The sequence below is a fragment of the Pimephales promelas genome, chromosome 8 (genome assembly GCF_988280905.1).
Source record: "Pimephales promelas chromosome 8, fPimPro1.hap1.1, whole genome shotgun sequence".
Classification (NCBI taxonomy): domain Eukaryota; kingdom Metazoa; phylum Chordata; class Actinopteri; order Cypriniformes; family Leuciscidae; genus Pimephales; species Pimephales promelas.
In genome coordinates this window covers 12378618-12395129 of record NC_142776.1, presented here as the reverse complement: position 1 = coordinate 12395129, position 16512 = coordinate 12378618, and the positions used below count along the sequence as shown (strand labels likewise).

The following is a 16512-nucleotide window of genomic DNA, read 5'->3' as shown; positions in this document are numbered from 1 at the left end:
AAATAAAAATAAATACTTATTTTAATATACTACTCTCAGCAACTGTTTGCTTTCTTTGATGAACCAGAATTCCAATAACATAGTCTTGGAAACCGGAATATACAGATACCCATTGAAAAAAAAAAGCGTCATTCCTCCAGAAAACTGATTAAATTAAAAGGAATTGTATATCTGCATGCCTTTGGGAAGGAAGGTAGGAAGGAAGGAAGGAAGGAAAGAAAGAAAGAAAGAAAGAAAGAAGGAAAGAAAGAAAGAAAGAAAGAAAGAAAGAAAGAAAGAAAGAAAGAAAGAATATAAATTATTGTTCATTCTACAGAGATATATACAAAAAGTTAGGTTTGTTGGCATCCCTAGAAAATAAATTCAAATAATTGTATTTTAGTGATGATTCAAACGAACTGATTTGCTTAATTAGTATCACACATGTCTTCAATCTTGTAAGCAGTCATTCAGTTTTTTATAATGGAAAAAAGTAGTAGGCCTACTGTTTAGTTTGGTATAATTGTGTACACCATACAGAACATGCACCAGAGAGAGCAAAACGAGAAAGTTGTCTGTGGAAGATCAGAAATAAAATCATAGAATCATGGTAAAGTTGAAGGCTATAAGACCATCTTCAAGCAGCTTGATGTTCCCGTCACTACAGTGCAAGTATTATTAAGAAGTTTAAGGTTCATGGGACTGTAGATATCTCCCTGGGATGGGAACAGCAAAATCGTCCCCAGATTGAACAGAAGGATAGTGCAAATGGTAGACAAAGAGCCAAGGAAAACTTCCAAAGAGATGTAAACTGAACTCCAAGGTCAGGATCCTCAGTGACTGATTGCACTATCCTCTGCTTTTTGCGCAACATGGGTTCATGGAAGAAGACCCAGAAAGGCTATACTGTTAAAAACAAAAAACAGAAAACAAAACAAACAAAAAACCTATTAAAAAGCCAGACTGGAACTTGCTAAAATGTTTATTGACAATCTTTTGAGAGAATGTCCTATGTGCAACGGTCTTTAGCAGTTGCACAGTTGATTTAAAAATGTTAAACTTCTTAGTAAATAGTAAACAATGGGAAGAGTTGTGTAAATTCATTGGTTAAAAAGTGTGAGCCCTGAAGGACATTCAGGTCCTAAAACTTCTGGAATCCTAAAATTTAATTACTTTAATTTTAACTGTAATTATTTGGTTAGATTTTTTTTTTTTTTTTGGTGGGTTTGGAGTGTAATAGAAGCGTGTTTTGTAAATTAGAAGCTGTTATCTCTTGCCATTTGTGGTCACATGTTGTAGGTGTTAAGAGTGCAAATGCTTGTGCTTGCACTCCTGTAAGCATGCAACCAGCTGAGAAACAAAAGGCATTTTCACATATCACTGACATTTATGTCGATTAATAAAAAATATCTCATTAAATGCCGAAAGTCTTCAGTGGTCATTTGCATAGAATTTTAGGCTGATTTCCTCACCACTCCTCAAAAATTGTGGTTCTGCACGAATCACATATATTTTGGATTCAAAACTGCAATGAGTTTGCTGCACTTATAATATTTGTTTACCATAAATGTGATTACCAAAGGTACCTTTTTTGTTTTTGAATTTGGAAGCTACCTCCTCTTGGTCACAAATCAAAGAGGGCATTTTTTGGGGATTAATTTTATTTTCTTCACAAAGTAATTTTAGGAAAAATTAGCTAAAGCTAAATTAATCACAATTTAGAAATAATTCAAACATTATGTGAAGAATGAAATGGATCAAAATAACTGAAACTAACCACTTTCCCCTTAATATTCATTGTGTGATATTCTTTTTAGCTATGTGTGCAATCCATATGTGTTAACATTTTTTTAAAAAAGTGTTTCTTTGTTTCATTACCATTGCCTGGCTGCCTTTAAAATGTTTACTAGGTTTTGGAACAGAGCTTGTGTCTACATTATATTGAAGACACAGTTGATTTAAAATACCTTCTTCCATTTTCTCTCTCTCTCTCTCTCTCTCTCTCTCTCTCTCTCTCTCTCTCTCTCTCTCTCTCTCTCTCTCTCTCTCTCTCTCTCTCTCTCTCTCTCTCAGATTGTTGTGTCAATGTGGTCTGGATGTGAGTTCTAAAGACTACGATGGCTGGACTCCTCTCCATGCTGCGGCTCACTGGGGGCAAAGTGAAGCCTGCCGCCTGCTTGCCGAGCAGCTGTGTGACATGGAGGCCATTAGCAATGGGGTGAGGGATCAAGGGATTGAGTGCACTGAATGAGAACAATTCTGTTTGCTTAGAACTGTTGTCTATGAGAAACAAAGCTGTCTTCCTGAGACAGGTATACACCTGGTACAAAGTCAAATCCACCATTGTGCCACATTTTATATTATTATCTTATCTATTTCTATTTTTATGTGTTATACTTAGTTCACATCAAGAAATGTGTTAACAACAGCCAATATACTGTAATCATAAAAACACATAGATGTACCACAGTTCTAAATGGGAAAGTAAAAGCTATAGAATAGCAAAAAAAAAATTGCAGTGGGCTCATTCTCTTAAAGGAAGAGGAAGTGTTGAGCTACTGTTTTGTGTCAATATGCACCACAGTTCTGCAGGCAGCAGCAGCAGCACTGCAGTTAGCCATAATTCTGTTTCATAATGTGTGTGGGTGTGCGTGCATGTTTGGGAAATGATAATAACTGAAAGTTTTTTTGTTTTTAAGGGTCAGACTCCATTTGATGTGGCGGACGAGAGCGTTGTTTCTTTACTAGAAGAGCTGTCTCAAAGACAGGCTAATGTGAGAACACACAGACACACAATTCGATCTAAATCAATCAGTCATTTTATACACACAAAAGGAAGAAATTCACAGCATGTTGCATGTAATATAGCATGCCAACTGGTGGCCTGCGGGCTGAACGCAGTCTGTTGGTAAAGGTTGTCAATTATTCCTCCTAGACTGATTTACGCAAGCATCAAGGTACACGAGGCAAGTGCTGTATTTTGAATAAGTAATAGCTGAAGGGCGTTGTTAGGCACGACGCGAAGCAGAGCGGACTTTCATGAAGTAAAATCACTAAAAACAACATAGGAACTGCAGTGTTGCGCAGTGATAAATAGAACCAAACCATCGGTCATAGTTTTGTTTTATCATGAATAAAGGACAGCTATTGACCAATCAGAATCAAGGATGGGAACAAATGATTATATATATATATATATATATATATATATATGTATGTATGTATATATATATATATATATATATACTGTATATACATATATATGTGTGTGTGTGTGTGTACAGTTACCTGTATATAGTTATCAGTTACCTTAACCAATTAGACCACATTCGGCCTGCAGGCCATCAGTTAGGCATATATATTTTTGTGATGCGACTTGTTTGTGCTCTGCTTTCTTTTACTTTGTTCTGCCAATATGAAAGAGAACAGACACTTGCAGTCTTGAATCTCAGAATTTCTCTAACGGACTACACTTGGAATCTCTTTCATTTCTGTAAATCATCACTCACATTGCTCTCCCTGGCTGTTCCCCATTATTCACTTTTTCACATTATTTACTATGGAAAAAAATGTATTATCTTTCCATGTTTCCTAAAGTTCATAATACAAGGCTAATTAAACACTTTTGAGTCCTTTAACACATATACACATGGAAACCCAGTAAAAAATAAAGAAATAAAAAAATATAGTATAAATAAAGTATATTTTAGATCTATTTTTTCTGTCCTTAAAAACCAACTATGTTAATGTGTTAACTTATTAATTAATCTATTGACAACCTTTTTTTCTTCTTCAATGAATAAGTCGTGTCATTGTCAAGTCTGGCTGTTTATTTATTTATTTTGGTGCAGACTCAACCCTAGTGAAATAAATCACTCATTACTATGATGTTTAATCAGAAAATGAATTAAATCTGGTATATTAATGAAGTGTGATAATTAAATAAACGTTTGTGTATTTATTTTAGTGGAGGACTGAACAGGCACTTTTTGAGCAACAGAATTCACAGATCTCAAATGCCAACACTGCAAACAAGAAACGCAGGTGAGAAAGATGATTTGTCTATTAGTCTTTGTCTGTCACAGGCATCTTCACTCATGTCTCTCTCTCTCTCAGAAGCTCTGTGTGCCGGATGAGCAGCAGGGACAAAATATGTGTACAGGACCAGTCTAAAGAACGAGGGGTCTCAGGTGGCCTGGATCTCAACGATGAGAGAGAAAGCAGCCCAGGTCTCTCTCTCTCTCTCTCTCTCTCTCTCTCTCTCTCAAACTTATACAGCAGCATTATCATATTTACATACATGAAACATACCTGTACAATAGTTCAATCTGTTTGTTTGTTTTGTTCTAGAAAGTTCAACAGTATCATCTCCAGAAAGCATTGTTCCTTCTTCAGAGGTAAGACACACACTCTTCTGTCTTAGCTTTCACGGTCGGAAGGTCTCTGCTGGTGTTTGACGTTAATCACTCTGTTTGTGTTTTTCAGACCAGTGAGGATAAAGAAGTCAAGGTGAATGATCAGGACAGAGCGAGTCGCACAGCAGTTGTGCAGCCCACCCCTCAGAGGCGAGAGTCACCCGCTGAGAGCCCCAGTAACGCCTCTAGTGACGGAAGGAAGTAAGATCGCTTGATTCAAAGAAATGAATCCTTTACAGGAACACCTCATTTTATTTTCATGCTTTTGGGCCCTATTTTAACGATCTAAGCACATGGTCTAAAGCGTACAGTGCATGTGCACTGAGGCCCTGTCCGAATCCACTTTTGTTGAAAAGGGTCTAAAAGGGTTGTCCCGATTCTCTTAAAGGGTTAGTTCACCCAAAAATGAAAATTCTGTCAGTATTTACTCACCCTCATGTTGTTCCAACCCCGTAAGACCTTCGTTCATCTTCGGAACACAAATTAAGATATTTAAGATATTAAGATCGCTCCTGCATACTAGACCATAGGCTTCTTGGGGGACTGGTTCTTGCTGTCCTCGAAAAGTCATTAAAGACATCGTTAAAATAGTCCAAGTGACTACAGGGGCTCAATCTTAAGTTTATCAAACGACGAGAACACTTTTGTGCGCAAAAAAACAACAAAAATAACGACTTTATTTCAACTATTCGTTTATTTCTCCCTCTGCGCGAGTCAGGTTACTAGTTTAATAGCGTAAGCTTCTGTTATTGTACGTCACACGCATCACACATGACCAGCGTCGGCCAATAGTGAGCCTACGTGTGACGTAGCTTTACGCAATCACACTACGTTAACTGACTTACAGGCTCATCGAGAAGGAAGTGAATAGTTGAAATAAAGTTGTTATTTTTGTTGTTTTTTTGCGCACAAAAATGTTCTCGTCGTTTGATAAACTTAAGATTGAGCCCCTGTAGTCACTTGGACTATTTTAACGATGTCTTTAATGACTTTTCGGGGACAGCAAGAGCCAGTCCCTCAAGAAGCCTATGGACTGTATGCAGGAGCGATCTTAATATCTTAAATATCTTAATTTGTGTTCCGAAGATGAACGAAGGTCTTACGGGGTTGAAACAACATGAGGGTGAGTAAATACTGACAGAATTTTCATTTTTGGGTGAACTAACCCTTTAATGAGTAATGGGTGTGTTTTGGGTGTAACGTGCAATAAACCAGTCTCATCTCTCATTCCCTTTAAAAGCCAGTTGTGCTTGCGCCACGGTGGATTTGCTATTTACATGGCAGAATTTCCAAGCTGAAAGACTGAATGTTTCTCCAGAGAGCAAACGAATTTAGGCACCCACCTATAGGCGCATATTACTCGTTTTCAGACCAGCACGCCCGTGGGTGAACAGATGGAGGCAAATGCATTTGCTATTTAAACAACGTGGCACAGGATGTGAAAATAATTCTGCCGAGTTAAAACTAGCAAAAAACACTTGAGTGGCTCCTGTGTTTTTTGTTGCTTGTAATGTCATGATGCATGTTGCTCCTCTTTATTAATATTTACTTGTTTGATTCGAAGCTATATTTAGTTTTGAATAGAACTTTTATAATTAAAATTAAAATTGTACATTTTTTCTCTACTGCAGAGATATTTTTTATAAATGTATCTCTACAGCAGTTAGACGGCTGAGTGTTTCGTAGCTGTTTTTAAATATTTTGAATCAAAGTTGGTATTGAGAAATCACTAAATTTCACTAGTTATTAAAGTATGTAAAAGTACTATGTAAATAAATACATGTTTTTAATAAGCTCTGTTCATATGTTCAATAATGATTAAATTGTTTTCAGGTTTCAGGCTCCAGTGAGAGACGAGGAATCAGAGTTTCAGAGGAAAGCTCGCTCGCGTCTCATGCGGCAGTCACGCCGATCAACACAGGTGTGTGTTCACACCCCTAATCACTCACATTGTGCACACTGTTCAAAATGCTTATTTTTCATTATTATTATTTATTTTTCCAGGGAGTAACACTGACAGATCTTAAGGAAGCAGAACGGAGTATTGTTAAAATCAATGAACCTCAGAACCTCAGTGTTCAGCCTGTGAGCCCCAACATCACAGTAACACCAGCTGAGAGAGGTGAGTCTTATCAAGTGTGTGTGAAGCACCTTGATTTGCCCTTTCAGTTGAGAGTAATGACTCTTTGATCTTTTAGATTCCGTATGAGTTCTGTGTGGATATTGAGTTATCTTACGAGAGTACTCTCGTGTTGCGTAAGGTAGCTTATGCTACGGGAAAAAACTCTTTTCTTGAAAATACTGAAGCCAAAAATTATCCTTATAATTTGTATTAATTTAAAATGCATTTGCTCGAACAGACCTAGGCGAGGCAGCTCGCATGCCTATTGGCTGCTCTGCAGCAACTGCTGCAACCTATCGAGAGACTGCTCGTCACGTCCCGCTTGAATGGGCGTGGCTTATGCCTAAATAAGCCAGAGCTCGATAGGGTGCTCCTTCATTTTCATCTCTTCAGCGCAGTTTTGGAATTATACCGTGGCCACGCGGCCATGGCCGCCGTTTCCCTACACTTTGGCTGTCATGCCCCGTGAAAAAAAAATCCTACGGCCACAGTGGCCTGTGTGCCCTGGCCCTGTCCAAGTTCCATGTATAAAGCGCCAGTGCGGCATAGAGGGCTTGCTTTGAATTACAGCGAGCCATTCAAGAAGTTTCTGAACTTCAATTAGTTCGTGGATTCGCGATTGCAGGTGCAGTGTCATTCTCACGCATCAAAACAGCAGTGCAAGAAGCACATAACGTCAGTACAGAAGAACGACACTCAGGTAAATATTAGCATAGCAAACGAGCTAAGCCGGTTTGATATGATAGATTAGGTTAGGATTTGACTGAACTTAACACTTAGAATTACCGGTATCTTAAACCTGTTAACCATTGGCAGTGCATCGGCACACTGTCAATGAAGCATTTTTTTAATAGTTCAAAGTTCATAAGATTTAATGTTATTACCTTGACAAACTATACATCATTAAAAAGATAGAAGACTCACGTTTCAGTATTTGACCTCTATTATATTCTGAGAAATTTATATTGACTGACAGTTATGTCTTAATTTGCGTCAGACGTTCCCATTCATAAAAAAAACTACTGTGCTGTCGTCATGACAGCGATTCATAAAACAACGTCTCTCACGGCTTTTAGCTCAAAAGTGTGCGGATTTGGCTAAATATTGGTATATTCTCAGTTTACCTCAGATTTCTATTGACAGGAATAATATTCTATTCTAGAGCCAAATGCATCGATGTAATCATTATGAGCATGTACTGTATACTGATGTGCTGTTTTCAATTCATACCAGCAGCCTGAGGGCGCTCTACTGAACATTATATTATATTGTCATATTTGAAACACATGAACAGACCACAAACAGAGCTAACAGATCTCTGTAACATGCAGATTATGTCGTTTTGAAGACAATAAACATTTTTGCAATGATATTTGACTTACCTGTGTTCTTCTAGCCATGTCAGGCATTTTCATAACAATAGATTATATCTATAATGTTATGATAATCGATAAACTTTATCATCGTTGCATTAGATCGTTGTCTGATTTTTTACCTTCTAGAATGTAATCTCTCTCTCATTACATTTTTTTTTTAATTAAAAAAGTCATAATTCATGTCTTATTCCAAATTAGGATGTTATGGTATTATTCTGAATGGGAAAACCATCCAATTGTAGTCAATGGCCTTTGTGCCCTGTCATATGGCCTTGGTGACCCTAAAAAGAAAAGAAAAGGTGGAGGCCAAATGGCCTTGCCCCTAAAATTACATAATTCCCACCCTGCTTCAGCGTTGCTGCCGCGACACTCACGTTTCTCACTTTCTCTGACTAAAAGAGCCGAGGTTGATACAAATGCCTCGTATTTCCTGTGGCTCGAGCAGAGCCCCTCTCGCCAATGGGGACCGCCATATCCTGTGCTCTTCCTGCTCGGGCCGAGACCACGTGGACCACGTACTAAGGGCAGATGTCCCGAGTGTGACACCATGGCCTTCTTCAAGGTGGATTCCACGCCTCCGCCTCCCTCTTCTGCGCCACGCCTTAAGAAGCGCCGCTCTCAGAGGGCTGTGGAGGACCTCGGCCTGGATTGGTCACTGTCCGATGAGCCCGCGCCCAACAGACTCGACAGCTGCTTTCTCCCTGTTGTCCGTGCAGTGCCTCCCACAAGGCCCGCCCCATTTCTCCCTGAACTGCACAAGGAGCATTCGAAATTCTGGAATGCTCCTTTTTCGGCCAGACTGCAATCACCTGTCTCTTCGAGGCTCTCTATTGTGGACTGTACGAAGGACAAAGGATATGTTTCCATTCCTCCGGTCGAAGAAGCGATCGCAACACACCTTTGCCCACCCTCCGCTGGATAGCATTCTGAGGGACTTGAGGAACACCACAGACCTAGCTCTGGGAGCCACCCAGGGAATCGGGACCATGTACCATGGCGTCCCTTACCGTTGTCGAGAGACATTTGTGGCTGACGCTACGTATAAGATATGAAGGATGCTGACAGAGCCTCCTTCCTTGACACGCTTGTATCTCCTTCCGGGCTTTTTGGGGCAAACTGTTGATGGGTTTGTGGAGCTTTTTTCAGAGGTCCAGAAGACGTTGCAGGCACTTCATCCCTCGACGCTCTAGTTCCGCATCAGCACACTCTAGGTAAAAACCGCCTGCACAGAAAACTGCCTTCCCGCCACCTTTGTCTAGTTAGGGCCCTGAGAATTTACGTGGAAAGTTCGGCTGCTTTTAGATAGTCAGAACAGCTCTTTGTTGCTTTTGGTGGCCGATCTAAAGGTCTAGCTGCCTCGAAATGTAGCCTTTCCAGGTGGATAGTGGACGCTGTCTTACTGGCTTATAAGTGCTGATTGGCTAAGTGCCTTCGTTGCCCTTCAGAGTTCATTTCACTAGAGGCATGGCCTCTTCGTGGGCCTGGTCCAGTGGGATTTCTCTTCAAGATATCTGTATGGTGGCAGGATGGGCCTCTCCATCTACATTTATACGTTTCTATAACCTGGAATTTTTCGCTCTTCAAGCTAGATTGTTATCAGTCTAGTTAATCTGTTTAGTTCTGCCGGACTCGCTTCCGCAAACTGCAAAGTTTAGTTCAGGCAGGCTAATGCCTCCTCTGACTGTTATACAGTGTTAAGCAGTAAGCACCCTTATTCACTTAAGGTAACCACGTTTGCCGTATATCATTATAATTAAACCCATCCTTCGGCTTTTTATATCCCCATATCATATGAGCTCAGGGTACTCGCCTTTGGGTTAGTGTTGTGGTAGATTTAGCACGCACTGCGTTTTAAATTGGGTTCCCTTAGCGTAAGCTAGCTTACGCAACACGGGAGTACTTTCGTAAGGGAACGTCTCGGTTACTAATGTAGTTAACACTCGTTCCTAGAAGAGGGAACGAGTGTTGTGTAACCCTGCCGTGCTTGTGCTACCATCTGGTTTCGCTTAAGTTAATGAAAACCAAGGAGCATCCTATCGAGTTCTGGCTTATTGTCGCAAGCTGCCTCGCCTAGGTCTGTATTTAAATTAATACAAATTATAAGGATAATTTTTGGCTTCAGTATTCCCAAGAAAACCGTTTTTTCCCGTAGCTTAAGCTACCTTACGCAACAGTCGTTCCCACTTCTAGAGAACCGAGGTTACGTTAGTAACCAAGACGTTTTCTCTCTCTGTAATAGACATAGAGCCAGTGAAGGAATCTGGAGAGGCAGAGACAAGACTAGGAGTGAGAGATCGCAGGAAAGGGAGGAAAGAGAGACGCTCTACTGGTATCGTTCAGCTGGCTGAAGAGGTGAGCTTCAAACATTCATTAAAAACTCAGTTCTCATTCTGCATTCTTACTCCTAGTGCATTTTTTATTTAAAAAATTATGCTTTTTTTTGCAGCTTCTCGTCAGAATATTACAAAAAAAATAATAATAATAATACATTTTGGAAATGTGTATCTGTGCCTTCATTTTCGGCTAATGTTGCCCACAACAATGTTTTAGAACAGGAGTTTGTGGTTGATTCCTTTTTGACTTGATTTAAAATAGTGGCTATTCGCGATTTCTTTTTCTTTTTTAAGTGTATGAATGGAAAGTTAAATTATAATGTTTTTTATGATAATGATTTTAACTGGATATCAACCGTTATGCAAACACAAACAGTACATGACAAAGGGTCTATGATATGAACAGAGATCAGGATTTGGAAATTAATGGGGACTTAAATAAACAAAGTTGCCCCTGCACAATTCAGTCCCTCCAGAAAAACGTGATTATGCGATCGCTGAATTCAATGCAAAATCAGCCAAAGTCCGCAAATTTATGCGGGGGCCGCATTTTTTCAAATACGCCGCACTTTCGCCGCATAAATTGCCGATTTCCGTGCAAAATATGCGGGGTTTGCATAATTTCATAATCCTCGCATTTTCGTTGCAAAAAGTCACATGTATCTTAGCAGAAAGTTGAAAAATGTTGCGTTTGCTTCACACAAGAGCAGCCATTTCCCCCTGTTTCCATGGGAACGTTATGAAGTGACGCAATTACGCGACGCCAGACAGACTCACGGAGGCGATTGACATCTCACAAATCGAACTCGTATAACTGTCTGTCACACGTTCTACCGTCACGTCGTTACTTAATAAACAACATAAGATAAAAGAAGTAGCATCAAACAGAAATTACCCGCACACATGGGGTGTTCGAGGCGCACATATAACACTGCAGAGAGTTCAACAGGGAGCGCGCAGCTCTTAAAGGGGCCACAATTTATTTACACTCATTTCAGTACGAAATAAAACAAGATGAGAAATTAAATATTCCCAGCACTTTCTATGATGCTTGCTTATCAAAGGAAGTAATAAGAAATGACTCTTACATTAGCCTAGTGAGAACAGGATGTTGGGGGAATCACTTTTTTTCTCTTTTTCATTGAACCGCAATTTTTGCAAATTCCTGCAATTTCATCGCATAAAATTGCATAAATATCCCGCATATTCCATCGCATTTTTAAAGAAAACGGGAAAAATCAATCAATTTTTGCCCGCAACAATCACAAAAAAACTCAGCGTTTTTCTGGAAGGACTGAATACTATTATGTTAAATGTTATATATAAATCGCAAATTTTTTCACAAATTTTTGGAAATTACCACCACAAAATCAGTCATTTTGATCGCAAAAATCACAAAAAAAAATTCGTGAAATCCTGGAGGGACTGACAATTAAACTAAACCTATTACAGCTATCACACTTAACCCTCTGGGGTCTAATGTGTTTTTGGGGTCCTTGAGATGTTTTGACATGCCCTGACATTTGTGCATTTATCAGTTGCTTTTAAACTGGATTGAATGATGTTTAACACTTATATGTAAGATCAAAATCAGCAGAGTATTTTGAGTCTCTTTTGCACTTATAAAATAATAAAAAAGTGAGCTGGTATCGCGGGCAATACCGCCGACCCCACGGCCTTGTGTCAGATAAAATTTATTCATACTCTACATTCCATACCAGATGGGGGCAGTATACCTCCAGAAAGTAGTAACAAACGAGAAATGGCATAGTCCCTATGCTATGCTTCACAACGACCCTAGAGCCATAGCCAAAGCTGAGCAATAGAATAAAATGAATAGAATAGAATGAATGCTGCGCTTGACAGGGCGCATAACGAGGAGAGAGAGGGAGCGCCCCGGCCGCACGCACGCACTCTCACGTCTTCAAACAACATGAGTGCTTGCTCTCTCCCTCGCGCACAATTTGGGAAAATAAAAGCCGGGCTATTATTTAAAGTTTTACGGTATTCGTTTTGTTCATATTTTTATTGTTCGTTTTACTACATTAATTTGACAGACACCATTCGCTGACTCGCACCTAGCGCACGTGAACCGATCATCTCTACTAGCTAATGAAAAACACCATTGAAAGATACAATATGCTACAACTTACCAAAATGTATTCCTCATACATAATATCGACCAATCATTTGAAATGTAGTAGTGGGCTGTACTTTCCACACGACTGACATCAGGTTCAAGTACGCCCACAAGCCGTGCGAGTTATTTGTGTATTGCAGTTTGGCTGGTGATTATGTTGCCCACTCGCATACCGCCTCCCATGGCCGAAACTGGTATTATGACACCTGCCGGGCCGGGGCTAGTAATTTAGCATGCTAATTCAGGTTGATATCTCTGCAGCAATAACTTGTCATTTTTTTTAATGACATCATCAACCTTAATTCTTCTCATTCTTTTGATGCGTGCAGCTCATTTTTTTGGACATTTTAACGCCAATTCTTACACATGGCACCTTTAAAGTGAAATGTGAAAATTAATTAAAAGTATTAATTGTGCACTAAATTTAGATCTGCTCATGTTGCGTCGGATTTCTTTGTCCCCATTTTTTTTTTTGCACATTATAAACAATCGCACTAGTTGTCATGTCAAGCAGGACTAGCCATGTCAAATGCAGTTTCTGTTCCACCTTTGCAGTTTGAAGATGATGTTGATAACATTATTGGTAACAAAAAAAAAGTTAATTTCCAACCCTGACAAAGACTTCAACAATATAATGATGCGGTCGTCCCAAAACTCTTGTTTCATACAAATTCGAGTGGTGCCGGTTTTGTTATTGATTGTATTGAAAATGACTATAGAGGATTTCAGAATGAATATAGTATTCTTGTTGTTAGGCCGATTACTTTGTACAGTGTAAAACACTTTTACACCCCTATTGCAGTTGTGTTGGGTGTCACTAGTGGCAAAGAAATTCCTTACTTAAAAAATGTAAAATTACTGACTTGTATTGGGATTTTACTTTTGTTCAGATGGATGATTTTGATGCAAATGAAGATGCTGAAAAAGACAAGAGCATAAGGTTTGTTTTTTGTTTTTTTAAAGGTTTTCTGCATCTCCTGGTGTATAGTTTTGTTTGAGCGGTTTGGGTTCCTTTTTTTGTCGGAATTGTCAGATTAATTAGTGCACAGCTTTAAATAAGCTTCTTATAAGCTCACATTGAGAAAATAATGTTGAGGCTTTTGCAATGATATTTTTAACAGTGTTGTTTGTTTTTGTAGGGATCCTCTGTTAGATGATTCCAGACACTCTTCTCATTATTTTAGAAAGGTAATGAATTTCTTTACGCAACACTCATAAAGATACCGATGAGTAATATAAGAGCTGGTTTATACTCTTGTTTGTTATCTCAGTTGTATCTGCAGGTGTTGCAAGAGAATGGAGATCTAAAAGAGAAACTGCAGGAAACTCAACTGCAGCTAAATGAAAGTAAAGTTCAGCTGGAGAAACTCAAACAGGTGAGTGGTGTTTTCTTGTCCTGAGACTGAAGGAAGGGTATGGATATATTGAACCAGTAAACAGTGAGAGAGAATTATTTTGTCTGTTCTGTTTATTTGCATGTAATCAGAATCAAGAGAATGGATCAGACAGACCAGCCTTACTGGAGCTGGAGAGATTTGTAAGTTCTCACACTGTGAAAAATAAAATAAAAACAACCATATATTTTATAGTTTACAAACCTTTGAAATCTGAACGCAAATTTTCTCAATTTATTTTTTACAGTGGACAATTTCATACCTTCAGATAAAATTAGCTAATGCACTGGTGTCATGAACACACTATAATTAATTTTTTTTACACTCATTTTTTACTTTGCATATATTATTTAAATGTATTTTTAAATACAGTCATGTATTTTATATGGCTAAAAATGTTGTAATTAACATTAACCTAGATTAATAAATTCTGTAAAAGTAGCGTTCATTATTAGTTCACCTAATGCGCAAATATTAACGAAGTGAACCTTATTGTAAAGTGTTTTTTATTATTTTTATCTGCTATCCACACAGGAAAAAAAAGTTCTTCAGCGGAGAGCATCTGAGTTAGAAGATGAACTCAAAGTAAGAACCTGAGCTTTAAAATTTGTCAAGAATCTCCTAATTATGCAAAATTTGCTGACTGTTTTACATATTTAGTTAGGATTTTTCGTGGGAAATCTGTGTAATAGATTTAAACTTTTTTTTAATGAGATCACTACACTCTTTTGACAGCTAAACACAATTTGACAGCTAAACACAACTTAATAAACAAACATATAAAAGGTGGGAGCTCTGGAAAACTTGTGAAATGATGGTCACGTCAATTCTGCAGAGCTTTTGCAAAGTTCCATGCATATAGACCTTATGCACCAGAGAAACGTGGGCACCGTCATCTTTAGAATATTGTCTTTGAACTTCCGGTTTTGCGGTCGCTCTGTATATTTCTATGGCATCGCTGTCGATGAGTAATTAACTGGTGAAGTGGATTTACTTATTGTAGAGTTAACAAAAGTTATCATGAGCATTGTAATGTTTATCCTGATCATTGTAAAGTAGATGTCTTAACAAATGTCGACCGGGAAATGTTTCACGAGCACTTCATTCATACCTATGCAAGATCGCTGTGGAGATACAGACCGGAAGTCAAAAAAGACAACGAGCGCAAAGCTGAAAAGGGGCTGGGCTACATAAGGTCTATACAGGCTCCATGTGGGCCTTCTCATCTCACTATCTGTTACTCTCCCCTTCTCCCCCTCTCCCTCTAGGTGCTTGTGGATTTGCGTGCTGATAACCAGAGACTGAAGGATGAAAACGCAGCTCTCATTCGTGTCATTAGTAAGCTGTCTAAATGAACCTTTGGGCTCTTTGCATTGTTTTCCTGAATTCTTTGCCCAAACAAAGAACTGCACAATATTTTTCTTTCCCTCTCTCATCTCCGGGACATATACATCTGCCCGGGGTGGTTAAACTACTGTTCTTCAATTTGATATGTACATATGTGAGGCCTTGTTTAGCTGCCATTTTAGATCCATCAAAACTGGAATTTTCCATCTGCTGTTCAGCTGCTTTAGATTTTGGTGTTGAGCTTTGATTCAGGGTGCTCTTGTGTCATTTGTAATGCTATTGATTTATTTTGTGCAATGTGCTTGCTGCTTTTTATTAATAGCACAGCTTTAATGTTTCTTAAAATTCTGCAGACTTGCCATCTCACTAATTTAGTTCACATCCTTATTGTACCCTTATTACACTGGGCTGCACTGATGACAATGTTATTGATACTTTGAAGTTTCAGTTCAGGTTTACTGTTGAGTTTCACTTAAAGACATCTACCATTGCAAACTCTTTGCCTTTTGGCAGGTACTTCTTAACCTGTTAATATAGATAAATCAAAAGTTTATAATACAAAGAATATAGGATGGAATGTAGTTCATTAATAGCAAAGAATTGACATCATAGATCTGTAATGTTAACGGATCAGATGAATGTACATTGAAATAGAAATTAAATTTTATTTTATATATTTTCTTATGCATTCATATTTGAATGTACATGAAGTACTGATCTGTTAAGCATGATCTAATATTTGTTAAAGGCTTATTAGTGAAATTACAGTGTTATCAAACTTACAAATGTTTAAACCTAGCTTTTTAATGTCATGGCGCTGTTAGCTTGCCAATGCCATCATAATTTTAGCTTAAATGTTTCTTTTGTTTTTTAAAAATATTTCTTGTAATGGTGTGAGAGAAAAAAAGTGCCAAACAGTAATGACATTGCTCAGGGGTCTCTTGGTGAGGCAGTAGAACATCTTGGGGTTGTGTGTCTTTTTCTCAGTATGTATTTGGATTAACACTGTACTTTAGCTGACTACTGTTCTTTGGACCAAATAGGCATTAGTATGAATCTATTTCTCTATTATTGCATATTTATGAATATATTATATATGGTGAATTTTGATGATGTTGTGTTCTGCCAGTGGTGTAATCTCTTTTTACAAGGAAGAGACACAAAGTGTTTTGTACTGTGATTATGAGTTTTGTCCTAAACCAAACTGGCGCCATAGGTCAAAGCTTTTTAAAAGTTTACCACTGTTTATTCGTTTTCCCTTAAAATGATTGCTTTCAGAGCTTAAGCATTTGTTCATCCAGCCAGTGTATTTTGCCAAAAAAATGTGCCTTATATATATCTGTTGCTTTGTTAAAAAAGGATGACCAATAAATATCAGTGCAAATGGTTGTGTAACAACCATTAAA

General features: G+C 38.4%; 1 protein-coding gene across 2 annotated transcripts in view; it reads left to right on the top strand.

Annotated features, from left to right (window-relative positions):
• The window catches only part of ppp1r12c (protein phosphatase 1, regulatory subunit 12C), a 27897-nt gene extending 11385 nt beyond the window's left edge, over positions 1–16512 (top strand). Inside the window, exons 6-20 of one of the 2 annotated variants that reach the window (XM_039655642.2) lie at positions 2053–2197; positions 2679–2753; positions 3947–4023; positions 4099–4208; positions 4330–4376; positions 4465–4595; positions 6228–6315; positions 6399–6516; positions 10132–10244; positions 13256–13305; positions 13505–13553; positions 13637–13741; positions 13852–13902; positions 14294–14344; positions 15028–16512. In XM_039655642.2, coding sequence (XP_039511576.1) covers positions 2053–2197; positions 2679–2753; positions 3947–4023; positions 4099–4208; positions 4330–4376; positions 4465–4595; positions 6228–6315; positions 6399–6516; positions 10132–10244; positions 13256–13305; positions 13505–13553; positions 13637–13741; positions 13852–13902; positions 14294–14344; positions 15028–15114 — 1297 coding nt within the window. In that variant the 3' untranslated portion in view covers positions 15115–16512. Of the gene's footprint in view, positions 1–2052; positions 2198–2678; positions 2754–3946; positions 4024–4095; positions 4209–4329; positions 4377–4464; positions 4596–6227; positions 6316–6398; positions 6517–10131; positions 10245–13255; positions 13306–13504; positions 13554–13636; positions 13742–13851; positions 13903–14293; positions 14345–15027 lie in introns of both variants that reach the window. The other variant, XM_039655641.2, reaches the window with a different exon arrangement.